The sequence below is a fragment of the Megalobrama amblycephala genome, linkage group LG5, assembly GCF_018812025.1.
Source record: "Megalobrama amblycephala isolate DHTTF-2021 linkage group LG5, ASM1881202v1, whole genome shotgun sequence".
In the NCBI taxonomy this organism is placed as follows: Eukaryota; Metazoa; Chordata; class Actinopteri; order Cypriniformes; family Xenocyprididae; genus Megalobrama; species Megalobrama amblycephala.
Window position 1 is genome coordinate 24,298,905 of NC_063048.1, and position 15,295 is coordinate 24,314,199.

General features: G+C 38.4%; 1 protein-coding gene across 39 annotated transcripts in view; it reads right to left on the minus strand.

The window, feature by feature from the left end:
• The window catches only part of ank3a (ankyrin 3a), a 99,232-nt gene that overhangs the window by 3,181 nt on the left and 80,756 nt on the right, over positions 1-15,295 (minus strand). For 28 of the 39 annotated variants that reach the window (XM_048191396.1, XM_048191394.1, XM_048191413.1 and 25 more), the window contains 9 exons: positions 14,993-15,067; positions 13,498-13,629; positions 13,191-13,334; positions 8,686-9,739; positions 6,466-6,646; positions 6,191-6,271; positions 3,331-3,414; positions 2,879-3,034; positions 287-373 (listed from right to left, as the gene is read on the minus strand). In XM_048191396.1, coding sequence (XP_048047353.1) covers positions 311-373; positions 2,879-3,034; positions 3,331-3,414; positions 6,191-6,271; positions 6,466-6,646; positions 8,686-9,739; positions 13,191-13,334; positions 13,498-13,629; positions 14,993-15,067 — 1,970 coding nt within the window. In that variant the 3' untranslated portion in view covers positions 287-310. The remainder of the gene's footprint in view (positions 1-286; positions 374-2,878; positions 3,035-3,330; positions 3,415-6,190; positions 6,272-6,465; positions 6,647-8,685; positions 9,740-13,190; positions 13,335-13,497; positions 13,630-14,992; positions 15,068-15,295) is intronic. The other 11 variants (XM_048191425.1, XM_048191390.1, XM_048191418.1 and 8 more) reach the window with 9 other exon arrangements.

The window sequence follows — 15,295 nt, forward strand, 5'->3', positions numbered from 1 at the left end:
CTTTTGTAATCCAAAAAACACAAGGTAAAATGGCTTTAGAGCAACATCAGGTTGACTAATTACTGAATTTGCACAATCCCATAGACAGGGTGTGATAGGGTAAATAAACTCCAAATTATGAGATAGCAAATAAAGTAAAAGGTTAAAAAAGTAAAAGAACACACTAGCTGGTGTGTTAGGGCCCCATACATCACTAAGTCTACCCCTGAGTAGTACATTAGGCACAGAGAATAATTAATAAAATAAATAACAACAATAATAAACAGAGCAATCTGAAGTGCTGTACCTGCCTATAGTCGTGAAGTCGCATCTATGAATGATGTTTTCTCTCTGAACGCTTTTCTTCCTTCTTCCTCACCTTGGAAACTTCTCCCTGTTTACACATAGAGAGAACAATCTGTGTCAAAGAGATGGACAATTTCTGTACAAATCTTTTAGGAATACATTATAGTTCAGAATCAATACATCACCCTGAAAATAGCCAGACACCATCATTACATAACAGTTTATCAGTAACAATTGACAGGAAGTTAATATTAAACAGATTAGTTCAGTTCATGTTATTTGTTCCTGTAGGAAAGGCACAGTGTATAGAACTGGGAGGAAGGCAAAAAAGGTTAAAAGGGAAGGAAAAGAAAGAGAATACAGAAAACAAGTTGAAGGTTAGAAGAGAGATGGCTGAAGAACCATATTCATCAGTTTGTGCATGAACAGAAAAAATAACTAATACATGATGTCTTATTTTTTATTATTTATAAAAATCTCAAACCCACACACAAATTCACAGCAAATCATTTTTGGTTAATTCTGTTCTCCAGTCTGTGTGGATATAATGATTATTTCTGGTATCCAAAACTGTCCTACTGTTTTCTAAGCCAGTGTAACACCAAAAACCTTATGTGCATTATTGTTTTATTATTATAGCACATACACAACCATTCAAAAGTTTGGGGTCAGTAAGGTGTTTTTCCTTTGAAAGAAATACATTTTTATTACTTTTATTCTGCAAGGACGCATTAAATTGATCAAAAGTGACAGTAAAGACATTTATAATGTTACAAAAAAATTAAATTTCAAATAAAATTATCACAGTTTCCACAAAAATATAATGCAGCACAACTGTTTTCAGTACTGATAGTAATAAATGTTTCTTGAACAGCAAATCAGCACAGTGATCATGTGACACTTAAGACTGCAGTAATGATGCTGAAAATTCAGCGTTGCATCACAGGAATAAATTACATTTCAAAAAATATGAAAATAGAAAACAGTTATTTTAAATGATAATAATACTTTATAATATTAGTATTTTTACTGTATTTTTGAGCAAATAAATTCAACCTTGGTGAGCACTTATCAAAAACATTACTGGTCCCAAACTTTTGAAGTGTAGTGTATTTTACATATAAAGTTTCAACATTTATAAACAACGATGTATAAATATAATTAATCCAAAAATCTTAAAGATCGCATGAAATACTTCCCGAGTTTAGTTTTCTTCATCTTTTATGTATCAGCACATCAAAAAAAAGAATCTGGTCGTTAGCAGTAACAACCTCAGAAGAACAACGCATATTACACTATTCATTATTTAACAAAAATAAAAAATGGAAAAGCCATGTGTGGAAAAGCTAAGTACACCCCATTATGTAAGAGCTTGTAGAACCACCTTTAGCAGCAATAACCTGAAGTAATGGTTTTCTGTGTGACTTCATCAGTCTTTAATCGTTGTGGAGGACAGATAGCCTCACATTTGACTCTAGAATACTTTTGTATGTAGAGGAGTTCACGGTCAACTCAGTGACTACAAGGTGCTCAAGTCATGTGGTTGCAAAACAAGCCCAAATCATCTCCCAGCCACCAGCGTGATGGACAGTTGGTATGTTGATGTGCATTATGGCCAAACATCTCCACTTTGGTCTTGTCTGTGCAAAGGATATTGTTTCAGAAGTTTTGTGGTTTGTTCAGATGCAACTTTACAAATCTAAGCCGTGCTGCCATGTTCTTTTTAGAGAGAAGAGGCTTCCACCTGGGAACCCTTCCAAAAAAGCCATATTTGTTCAGTGTTTTTCTAACTGTACTGCCCTGAAATTTAACATTTAACATGTTAACTGTGGACTGTAGAGTCTGACATGTAGCTCTTGGTTTTTTGTAGTTTCTCTGAGCAGTGCACTATCTGAACTGGGATGTCTACTCATCGGAAGATTGACAACTGTCTTGAATGTTTTCCACTTGTAAATAATCTTCCTTGCTGTAGAATGATGGACTTCAAATTGTTTGGAAATGGCCTTGTAACTCTTCTTAAATTGATGAGCAGCAACAATTGCTTCTCTAAGATCATTGATGATGTCTGTCCTCCTTGGCATTTTGTGAATACACACCTAAAGGCTCTACACCAGCAAACTGCCAAAACTTCTGATTTTATAGAGCTTGCTGATGATTAATTAATCAAAGGCATTTGATTAGCAGTGCCTGACTAATACTTACCCTCTTAATTCCTATGGAAGCAGTAAAGGTGTACTTAGTTTGTCACACATGGCTTCCCCATTTTGGTCTAGTTTTTGTTAAATAAATAATAACACAGTTTAATATGCCATGTGTTGTTGTTCAGCTGGGTCGTATTTACCTAAATTTAAGACCTACTAAGGATCAGATGATTTTTTTTATGTCGTCCTGAAACATAAAACCATAGAATTCAAAGAGGGTGTACTTTTTTTTTCCACATCTCTTTTTATAAATAGACAGTAGTGTTCACTTACATCAAAGATATGAACCATTATATTAGGGAATGGGACACTTTAAAGGAAACTTTATAGGTATTATAATATCAGTATGTAAATATCCGGAAAGAGAAGAACTCCACACAGGCTGTGCAAACCTCAGCATGTGCAGCGAGGTGGGTGTGGATGTCAGGGACCAGAGGGGTATGGCTCTTTCCCAGGGTGGCAGGTTCTCCCTGTGACCCTATGCCACTCCCCAAGCCCTGGTTTTCAGGAGTGGGACTGTCCACACGGCAAATCACCTTTCGAATGACCTGTAGATGGGTATTAAAGGTTAGAGGTCATTGTGAATGCTTGCCATGGTAAAACAAAGCAATGTGAGGAAAGATAAGAAAGGATCAGTTAAGGTTATGGAGGAGTGAGCTGCAAGAAAAATGTATTATGTGATGTCTTTCAGTATTTGATTTTTGTATCACTGTCTCTAAATCAGCTCTGAAGAGGTAAAGCTAAAAAAACTACAAGCAACCTAAGGGAGTAAAATATGCTGCTAAATTAGAAATGGATAAGAAAGTAGGAGAAAAAATTAACATAAAGTGAACAATAGAGATACTTTTCTGGTGATGATGTTTCCATCTTCATCAATAAACTGTTCCTCTGAAACTGACTCGCCAGGAATGTTCCGAGCCTCCTCTCCCTAAAGCAAGAAATCACTTAGTTCAATATGCAGACACGCATATCCAGGACACCTTCAAAAGCGGCATACCACACCTACAAGCATGTTCCACACACCCAGAGCCATGTGAACCTGCAAGCAAAGCTGGAACTTTAAATATGAGCCAACACACCTTCATGCCCAACATCACCACCAAGATCACACAAAGCATAAACAGAAACACACTCTTTTATGTGCATGTACAGTATATACAGTGCTCAGCGTAAATGAGTACACCCCCTTTGAAAAGTAACATTTTAAACAATATCTCAATGAACACAGAAACAATTTCCAAAATGTTGACAAGACTAAGTTTAATATAACATCTGTTTAACTTATAACATGAAAGTAAGGTTAATAATATAACTTAGATTACACATTTTTCAGTTTTACTCAAATTAGGGTGATGCAAAAATGAGTACACCCCACAACAAAAACTACTACATCTAGTACTTTGTATGGCCTCCATGATTTTTAATGACAGCACCAAATCTTCTGGGCATGGAATGAACAAGTTGGCGACATTTTGCAACATCTATCTTTTTCCATTCTTCAAGAATGACCTCTTTTAGAGACTGGATGCTGGATGAAGAGTGATGCTCAACGGAATTCCCCATAGGTGTTCGATTGGGTTCAGATCAGGAGACATACTTGGCCACTGAATTACTTTCACACTGTTCTTCTTCAGAAATCCAACAGTGGCCTTAGACGTGTGTTTAGGATCATTGTCATGTTGGAAAAGTGCACGACGACCAAGGACGCGGAGTGATGGTAGCATCTTCTCTTTCAGTATAGAGCAGTACATCTGTGAATTCATGATGCCATCAATGAAATGCAGCTCCTCGACACCAGCAGCACTCATGCAGCCCCACATAAGGACACTGCCACCACTGTTTCACTGTAGACACCGTGCATTTTTCTTTGTATTCCTCACCTTTGCGACACCATACAGTTTTGAAGCCATCAGCTCCAAAAACATTTACCTCGGTCTTGTCACTCCAGAGGATAGAGTCACATACCCCTTTTCCACCAAGGCCGTTTGAGTGCTGGTTCGGAGCCAGAGCCTAGTTTCAAATCAGTTCTTTGTCTTTCGACACACAAAGCACCAGCTCCGAACCAGGAAAAGTGGTTCGTAAGTAGCACCAAAACGTTGCTGGGCTAGAAGTAAGAACCGCTTGCGTCAGGGGCTGGGGGCGGGGTTACCGTGACCAACAAGACACCTCTGACCGCCATTTTTGAAATAGCAGCTAATCGAGCTAATAGCAGATCAATTGTAATCTCCGTCTATATACAAATTACGGCGAGTCGTGTTTGGATGCCGATGTAGGTTCGCAAAGCCATGAGCATCAACAGTAGTGAAACATCCGTGATTGTTGATAGAAGGCTTGTTCGAGATGCATCGGAGCAACGCGGACCGATTCGGCGGGTGCCGCGGATCCGCGGGAGCGTTTGTAGAGCATACGACTCCTTGTGCTTTTGGATCGTTTTCGCGGAGCTTTGATGTCATGCGCCGATTGCTATGCGAGAAGCTGATGCATCTCAAACAAGCCTGGTGTGTTTGTGTTTGGCGCTGCAGCGCTAGCTTTGCTGTGAAATATGAGACGTATACAGTGACGTGGAAAGACAAACCGGTTCTTAGAAGGCTCGTCAGTTGAACCAATTCCGAACTGGCACTAGCACTAGCTCTAGCTCTGAACTAGCACCCGGTTCGTGCTGGTGGAAAGGGGGTAACAGTAGTCTTCATCTTTGTCAGCATGGGCCCTGGCAAAGTCTAGGCAGGCTTTTTTGTGCTGGGGCTTTAATAGAGGCTTCTTTCGTGGACGGTACCCATGCATGCCATTCCTCGGCAGTTTGGCTTTCTACTTCTTTAGATAACTGCAGTGAGCTTGCATGACGATTTTCTTCAACCCTTCTCATCAGAAGACGCTCCTGTCGAGGTGTTAACTTCCGTGGACACCCCGGACGTCTCTGTTAGATGGTTGCAGTTCCATCTTTTTAAAATTTTTGTACCACTTTTGCTACAGTATTCTGACTGATAAGTAAAGATTTGCTGATCTTCTTGTAGTCTTCACCTTTCTGGTGTAAAGAAATTATTTTCTTTCCCAGGTCTTGTGACATTTCTTTTCCATGTAGTGCCATTGCTGACAGCATGAAATGGGAAGGGGTTTTAACACCCTTTTATAGTCAACTGTCTGACGGACACCTGTGTAATGAATAATTAGACTCACCTGTGGTTGAATTCTTGTTAAATTAGACATTTGTAGTCTAAAATGTAGTTTTGCTCCAGAGACTTTCAGTGGGGTGTACTCATTTTTGTATTACCCAAATTTGAGTAAAACTGAACATTTTGTTCTCCAAGTTATATTATTAACCTTACTTTCATGTTATAAGTTGAATAGATGTTATAGAAAACTTAGTCTTGTCAACATTTTGGAAATTGTTTTTGTGTTCATTGAGATATTGTTTAAAATGTTATTTTTCAAAGGGGGTGTACTCATTTACGCTGAGCACTGTATATATCACACAAGCAAAAAGATGATAAAGTGCCAAAAAAGATGTAAACCCAAACCAAGCACCTGTAAGCACAGAGAAAAAGCAAACAACACACAGCAAGAATCAAGTGATGTAAAAATAAATAAATAAAAGTGATCGAAGATCAGATCACACTGTTTCTCTAATTGGACGAATCAGATTCCATCCACCATCCAATCAGACTCGGACCAAAACCTGACCGTCCTGCAGTTTAGCAGGTGGATACCTTGAGAATGAGACGTCTACGAAACACTTTGGTGGTGACAGTACGCTCTTCATCCAGGCCAGTCTCTGTTGATGAACGCTGCTAATGGATTCATATAAAATACATCTTAATATGTATGTGTGCGATTTCAGTTCTCTCCTTTAATTAGTGTAAATAGTCATCGGAATATTCTTTTTTCTGGAGCAAATACATGTATTAGGATGAGACTGTTAAACTGGTAGTGGCAGCATTATCTAATCAGCTATTATATGCTGGTAATCCAGCGATTATCTCACCTGGACTTTGTGCTCAGCTATCAGAGCTCCTTCTTGCTTGCTCGCCCCTGTCTTCACACCACTAGCTGATTCCGGAGACACTGAGCTGCGGGGTATGGCGTTGGAGTGCTCACCATTTTGTCGAGGTTTTCCTGATTCTGCTCTGGATGATGAGGTCATAGAGTCGCTGGAGTTCTCCTGACTGCAAGGGGGTTGAAATGTAAAAATTTAGCAAGTTAGTAACAAATAACTAGAAATGATACTGGGTAAGAATTAAAAACAAAATCATGCATTCTGGCAAACTTGTATAATATTGTACTTTTTAATTTTATATACAGTACAGTTCAACAGTTTGGGGTCGCTAAGATTTTTATGTTTTTGAAAAAAGTCTCATATGCTCACCAAGGCTGCATTTATTTGATCAAAATTACAATAAAAATACAAATATAATAAAAAATTACTATAATTTAAAATAACTGATTTCTATTTTAATATATTTTAAAATGTAGTTTATTACTGTGATGGTAAAGCTGAATATTCAGCATCGTTACTCCAGTCTTCAGGCACAGTATGTAAGTTTCGCCGCTAGAAGTCACTTTGTCAAAACAATAACTAAGATGTAGATGGATGACGCTGTGAATGAGCGTGGAATCAATGGAAAGCAATCCAAAGAGGCAAAAATAATGTTCATGGGTGAGCTAATGTAAAGTTTTAGTAATGATACTGTGGTAAGAAACAGGGCGGGGCCGAGAGCCTGGGAATGCTGAATTACTACTCATACATGTCACTTTATCTGATGAATTAAAATTGTGGGGTAAGGCAGCGCTGTTTTACTTGGTCAAAACAATCATACTAAAATACGTTTGAAAGTGTTGAATGTTATTATAATGTGATTTTTTGCGCTCGCTCAATAGCTGGTATGAGACACCTGTTGCAGATTGCAGCAAGCTAGATCCATATTAGAATATCATATTCATTTTAAAATATACTGTATAGTGAAGAAAATGCTGTATTACTGTTACTACATATAAAGCTCTTTCTGATTATGCTATGTTAGCCACTTGACGAAATAGCATTGTCTCTGAGGCATTACTCGTGGTAAATCAAGAAAACAAGAGATTCAGTAAGACTAACCGTTTTGAACTATATAACAATGATTAGTTTTCTGTCTATAAAAGTATCCAAACAGTTGCTCACCTGTCTAATAAAATGCATAACATATTAAAGCATCTTTGGCGTTTCCATGGTTTCTATAGCAATCAAGGTTAGCGTGGATATGACATAATTGACAGGCGACACAATGACATGGATCGCTACACTGGTTAAAATAGCTGATTTCTCTGGATTTAAACGTTGGAAACATTTAGGATAATGCAAGTACACCAGATATATATTTATATATATACACCAAAATATATAACATTGTTTTAGTGGTTTTTGGATATTTTAATCCAAAAATCTTACACATTGTGCCTTTAATAAAAGTATTATTTTCCTTTAAAAAAATTTCATGGCAAATTTTTGAACAGTAGTGTATTTTAATAGGATGTTAATTTATAAGCATTTAATTTATAATTAATAACATCTTTGTGAGGCAAAATTAGTTTAAAACATCAGTCCTAACAAGATCAAAATGAAATGCTTTACAACACTATAGTACTTCTGTTTACATATTTAAAGGCTGCACATGTGGGAGATTTGTTAATGTAAAGACATTTTCAGAACTGCAGATCGTTTGCTTTGTTCCGAAACAGGGACTTAATTAGTTACAGTGTTGCATTTTCTTCTTGGTTCAGTTCGCTTTTACAAGGCAACATTTCAAAGCATGCCAAACTGTGTTTTTGAAAGTCACATGTGAGCAAAGCTGTCCTCTTATTGGTCAGAGTTTCCTCTGCATCATCCATCAAGATGAATTGACAAGTTCGCTCTGCGAGCTTATTGTGGCTTTATCTGTAGCTGTCATCTGTTTTTAAATATGTATAATGCAGTTATAACGTATAATGCACTGAACCAAGGAAGAAAGCACACAAGATTCCGAAACAAATGCTCCAAATGAGCCAGGTGAGAAAACGCCCTTAGTTTCAATAAATGGTCTTTTTGGAAAGGGGAGCAAGCTTAGAAAGTTACAGTATGATTTTTTTAGTACTTCAGACACAATCAAAAGATCAAGTTTAAAATTGATTTCTCAAGATATAAATCCCTTTAAATGTGGGTTTGTGTAAGCTTAACTGTGTAAAGTACCTGTTGTCCTGTCTGTCCATGAAGTCTGACCCATGACTCCGCCCTGAAGTGGGCAGCTCCACATTAACATTCGATGTCTCAGTGAGCCAGCCTGTGGAGAGTGAGCATATCTCAGACTCAATTTGTTCAACACCTCTCACTACCTCTCTCACTTTTTCCTTAGTCATCTCCTCATTCACTTCCCTCTCCCTCTCTCTGACGTGGCTTCCTGACACCTCCAATTGCTCCTGTCTCTTCTCGGCTTCCTCCTCCTCCTCCTCCTCCTCCTCCTCTCCTCCTGAGCCAGACTCCCTCAGGACCTCTGCCCAGGGTCGCAAAGTGGACTCATCATGACCTTTGACCTCTTTCAGGATCACTCTCTGCTGTCCTTTTATGTTAACATTTGGTTCTTCTAATGGTGATGGTAATAATGGTGATGAAGGACTCTTACGCTCTTCTTTTCCCTTGTGTGTTAGGTCAGTCTGTTCCACCGTAGGGGACGATTTCAGTTGGGAGTGAAAAGACTCTTTTTTCTTATTTTCTTCTCTCAGTTCCCTTTGTTGAGATTCCTGGTTCCCCTGTATAAGGTGGTCCTGTTCGATCAGAGATGGTCGGTCTGTTTTTGGGACAGACTGGTGTGGTACAGAGCAAACTGAGGGATTTAGAGGAGATTCATCATGGTCTAATGGAGAAAGCTCAGGGATAAGGTGTGAGTCAGGGTCACATGTGACAGCTGCAGGTTGTGTTGTGCATTTGGGGTTGTCGGGAGGGAGCTGAGAGTGTGTATGAGGATCAGGGGAGAGTATGTGTGTGTGTATTTCTGCAGATGTTTCAGAGAGTATGTGAGGCTGGTTTACAGGTTTGGACAGGGGCAGTTCGCAGGGTCTGGATGGGGTGATTCTGAGAGACTCGTCCTCATTGTACAGCACTAGCCCCCAGGAGGGGCAATAAGGGGGAGGGTCAAGGGGCAGATCTAAGATTGGTTCGAGGTCATCAGACATAGAGAGGCAGATAGGGGGTGTGGTGGGGGTGGGGTTGGTAGTTGACTGCAGTTGAGCCAGGATGTTGTGGAAACCTGGGTAAGATGATATACACACAGATGGATGGACATGACAGGACACAATTACGATCACACGCACGTTCACATGCTTAAAGGAACAGTTCACCCAAAAATGATTTCCTTGTTATTTACTCACCCTCATGTTGTTTCAAACATATATTCAGCTATTTTTTTTAAAGATTTTTTTTGATGGATTGAAACAACATGAGGGTAAATCGACAATTTCATTTTTGGTGAACTATTTATTTAAATGTAGACATAAACAACCACCTAAGCCCACCTTGAAAATCAAAAGCACAGTTTTAGACAGAATTTCCCAAGCTTAAGCAGACACACAGGCCAACGAACACACAGTTAATACACAATGACAATGGACCGATTCAGATCTCCAAAAACAGAGGGATTGTGATTTCATGTACACTGCCATTCAAAAGTTTTTTTTCCTTAAAAAAAAAAAAACTACTTTTGTTCAGCAAGGATGCATTAAATTGATCAAAAGTTATATTTATAATAAAACAAAATATTTATGTTTCAAATAAATGCTGTTCTTTTGAACTTTCTATTCATCAAAGAACCACAATTTCTACAAAAATATCTGTGTTAATGGTTTTCACAAAATAAATAAATAAATAAAAATTACAACACTGATAACAATAAGAAATCTTTCTTAAACACAAAATCAGCATATTAGAATGATTTCTGAAGGATCATGTGACACTGAAGACTGGAGTAATGACTGATGAAAATTCATCTTTTCCATCACAGGAATATTATTTTAAATTCTAATAGTATTTCACAATATCACAGTTTTACTGCATTTTTGACCAAATAGATGCAGCCTTGGTGAGCAGAAGAGACTTATTTCAAAAACATCTCAAACTTTTGAATGGTACTGTATGAGTATGTGTAATCTCCCCATAGTAAAAGAGCTGTGTGTATTCATGTTTAACTTTCACTTTAAAAAAAATGTACAGCATTGGATTTAATGTTATAGTCTATAATAATAAAAAGTGGGTGTTAATTGTGTTAGTTGGACAACATTACATTTGCTGCATAACTGCAAATAAGAGGCACAGTCAAGTTTCCATCCAGTTTTTGTGCTCTTTTGTTATCGACAAAGTGAATATGCATAAAAAAAAAAAAAAAAAAAAAAAAAAAAAAAAAAGGTGCTGTCTCCAGTTCTGTTTCCATCCAATTTTACTTTTACCGATAAACTGGTTTGTGTAATGATGTCATCCCTAAAAAAACTATTATTATTACTATTATAAGGAAATAGCAGAAAACAATGGTGAAGTGGAGAAGCTTGACTGACAGGACTGCATGTAACTGCCTTTATGTGACGAAACCCATGATTGGTTTGGACACAGGGCAGATCATTTGTCCTGTATGCAAAATTTTAGGGTATAGATTGGTATAGTGAAATGTTCAGTCTTTGCATATAGCAACAATCTGTAATGTAAGCTACCCTTGAACATGCAGTCAAGCCAGTCACTTTTTGACATGGCTGAGAACGCACATATTCAGGTCATTCAAAGCAAAAAAGTTATTTGTTCTGGTTTCAAAGTTCAATAACATCAAATTGCTGCTGTTTTTTTTCCTCCCAGAAACAGATGCAGCTGTGACAAACATTTTATTTGTGTATTAAACCTTTTTAAATGGTCTATGTAGTTGAACTGGTGCTGTCTTTATTGTTACATAACAATTCTAAAATTCAACCCACTTTATTTTCCTAATTTATTTGAGACAAAAAGATATTCAATATTAATAAATTGTATTTATACAATGTACCAAGGAAACAAATATAAACAATATAGCTAGTATTACCAATATCCTACAAAATTAAAAGGCAGGAAATGTAATTTATTATGAACAAAATAGTTCAATATAGAATATTTAGCCTTAATTTTTTTTTTTTTTAAATCCTGGGATGGAAACCTGGCTATATTCATAGTCAAGATGTGTGTTGCTACTCAATTTGAGGAGACTCAAAATCAGGTAAAACAAATTGAGGATTAATATGTCTCTTCAGATGAAGAGCTCAATAGTAGAGGAGTTGGGACAGAGGGATGGAGTGGTGAGGGGTGGTCCTGGGGGCACGCAGGGGCAGTGACAGCATACGCAAGGGGGTAATGGCGTGGGAGGTGGGGAGAAGGAGGCAAGATTCAGGCAACGGGATGCACAGGGAGAGAAAGAGGGGAGAGGCGAAGGGCAGGGTGAAGGAGAGAGACAAATTCTACGTGCGGAAATGGGAGATGACAGACTGAGAGCAGAAGGAGAGAGAGAAGAGAGAGAGAAGAAGCAATTGAGTGGAGCAGATGGGAAGAAAGAACTGGATGACAAGTCTTGGGCCACATCAGGATACAGTTGTATGAGGTGTTGTGGTGGAGCATTGGGAGTGTGGGATGACAGAAAAAAAAACAGAAAAAAGAACATGCAAGTTAGAATGACATGACAATGACGGAGAATGAGAAAAATGAACAGGGGGTCTGGGAGGGGGAATGAGGGATTGTACTGGAGGAGAGGAGCACACAGGTCATCTTGTAGTTAACAGAGGGAGGCATAGGAGACTTCAGGAGGAGGAGACTACGGAGAGAAGGATGATCTCCTTCTTTCTCTTCTTTTTCCCCTCTCTCTTTTTATCCCTTGCTCCAGTGCAGGGGAGGAGAGGAGAGAAGGATAGATGGAGGAGGAAGCAGATCGACAGCTTGAGAGGCAGAGGACAGCTGAGTCTTTTAGCTGAGGCCATGCGCTGTGGTCCACTACGTAAAAAACAGCTGGTATATAACACTCCTACCAACTAATATCAAAACAGCTTCATCAGGATACAGCTGATAATAACATGCATTTGGTTTAGAAGTAACTCTTTCCTGTCCTTTCAAAAACAGAATTAATGTAATGGCTGAGAACAGTGTTTGTTTCTAGTTCCACTGGCAGTATACTGTAGGGCCTTCATTAAAACTGTAAGAAAAGTGTATACATGTGTAACAGGAAAATACTGTTTCGAGCGGCCCTTCCTACACTTCTTGAGGCAAAGCATCATGCTGTGATTGCTTCACGTTACATGACCATATACATGCATGTTCAAACCAGGTACATGCATATGGTGTTGGGAGGAAGGGAAAGGGGTAACAGAAATGAAGAGTCTCTGAATAGAGAAAGTCTTTAAACTAAGAGAGTAGTGAGTGCTTCAACACACTGTGTGTGATTGGGGCCTTTAAAAAGATGCTTGTGATCTGATCTTATATAAATGTGCCAAAGGTAATGTCTGAATGTAGACTTCAAGTACAAAATATTAACTATTTGTGGTCCATCTGTGATTAACACTTTGGCAAAATGCACAGGGAGTTTGTATAGGAAAAAACAAAGGTGACAATAAAAAAGGAATGATTTAGGGAGGAGGGGGTGAGGTCAGGTGTGGGTGGGTGGGTGGGGGGGGGGGGGTCAGCTAGATGGGGCTAAACTTTACCATCCGCCTTTTCCTGGCACACAGCGCTATCATCTGCAAAACTTCTGGTGCCTGAAATGTTACCATAGTCAAATATGGGCCCTTCCAGCAGAGTCACAATATCCATCCGGTTCACTTTAGTCAGGACCGCCGTCAGTGCATCCGCTAAGAAAAAAATAAAAATAACTTAATTTTATTTGGTTGGGAAAGACTATATTAGATTAGAAATATATTAAAAAGATTAAAATAACTTCACACTACAAGTAAGAAAGCAAAAGGATGAAGAAAAAAAAAAGGCCAGGAGAGATGGATAGAAATTGATTCTCACTTGTGGCGTTTTTCCCATCCCGACTGACCCACTTCTTAAGGAGCATAAAGCTCTGGGCTGTGAGAGAGTTTGGGTTCTCTGTGCGAATGTGGTTTATCTCATCCACAGAAAAATTCATCTCTCGAGCGAGCTCTATAGAACAGTAAAGCAAATCACATTATAACTAGCATCATATAACTAGCTAGTAAATGATGACAGATGTAAAGATAATTTAGTAATAAAATTAAAAACACTAGAACTTTTTTAGCCCTCCAACATTTGCTGTGCTTGAGTTCTTTGTTGAAGGATTCCTGTTTCTGAGTTTTCTTAAGTAAACATTTGAAAACGTAATCAGAATCAGATATTTAGGAAAATACAGTGAAGTATGTTGTATAATGTGAAGAATCAAAAATGTAATTGAATTTAATTTAAAAATCCGAATTAAAGAAAAATCCAGGACTGCACTGCAATACCACGCACAGGCACAAGAGGGCATTAAATAAATCATCATTTAAAGGGGGGGTATAATGCTATTTCATGCATTCTGGCTTATTTGCACAGCTAAAGAGTTGGATTATCATGCTAAACATGGCCAAAGTTTCAAAACACGAGTTGGACGCATGACGGAGTATTTCTGTGCCAAAAATACTTTTGTGGGTTTTTTTTCTCGAGTATGGGCCTGAGTGATGTAAACGGGGGCGGAATTCCTTGTACGGGCACTTCTTCCAGAAGAGCGTGTGCGCACGTCGACCAGAGAGAGAGCAAGGGCACGCCCATCAACGCGTGTTCGGCTTTATGGAAGTCGTCGGCAGCGCTGCACAGGTCACAGGACTTCACAAAATCAACAATGTCACCAAAGAAGTGTGTTTTTGGTTGTAAGGGAAAAATAACCTTGCTTCCCAAAGAACCCAGCGTCAAGTGGAGCTGAGAGTTTTGTTCTCACGCATTACATTGATGTACTCTCGATATTTGTCATTAAAATAACCATAGAAACTGACAGTTGCAATCACATATGCATATGATGTAAACAACATGAACGTAATAAATTCATAAATTCATTACTCATCATTCACTATACGCTATATTCATTATAGTGATTCAAAAGTTATCCAGGGATAAGGCGATGGTGTATTGCGTGTTTAAATATATTTGTTTAGCTGACCATTGATAGCTTGCAGCCGATCTCTACACAAAAGCTGCATGCGCTTGTGACAGCTTGTCACTCTATCTTCGCTCGCAATGACACGCCTACAGGCACTTGGCTGTTTTCAGAAAGACTCAGTACAGCGTATGTATCTTTTATAAATATGATAAAACTAAAGACCTTTCGGCGATATGAAGGATGCTATACTACTCTATAGGTTCTTAAGATTAACATGAGATTGGCAGAAACTGTGTATGATACCCTCCCTTTAACTTTCTACTTAAATATTTTAGGTTTCAAAAGGTCAATAATAAATAATTAGCACATGGAAAGAGGAATGTAAAATCAGTAATAGCTAGTCATAGCTCTCACCTGTCCAGCTCAGACCCAGGTGATCAGCCACAATGGCCATGCGGAGGTCTGTTCTCTCACAGGGACTCTGTGGACCTGTCATGACATACAGAACATTACAAACATATTACTTATTCACTTCAAATTAAAAATACAGACGACTTCCTTCTTTTCTGGCCAAAACAAGGAAAAATGAACAACACTATTTTTCTCCAACAGAGGCTATGGACAGGAGAGGTAAAACTAAGGGACATTTTTAGAATAGTACTGTTTTTGGCTAGAAAAGGAAGAACAGACAGATGGTGAACTACAATGTTTGGGCAA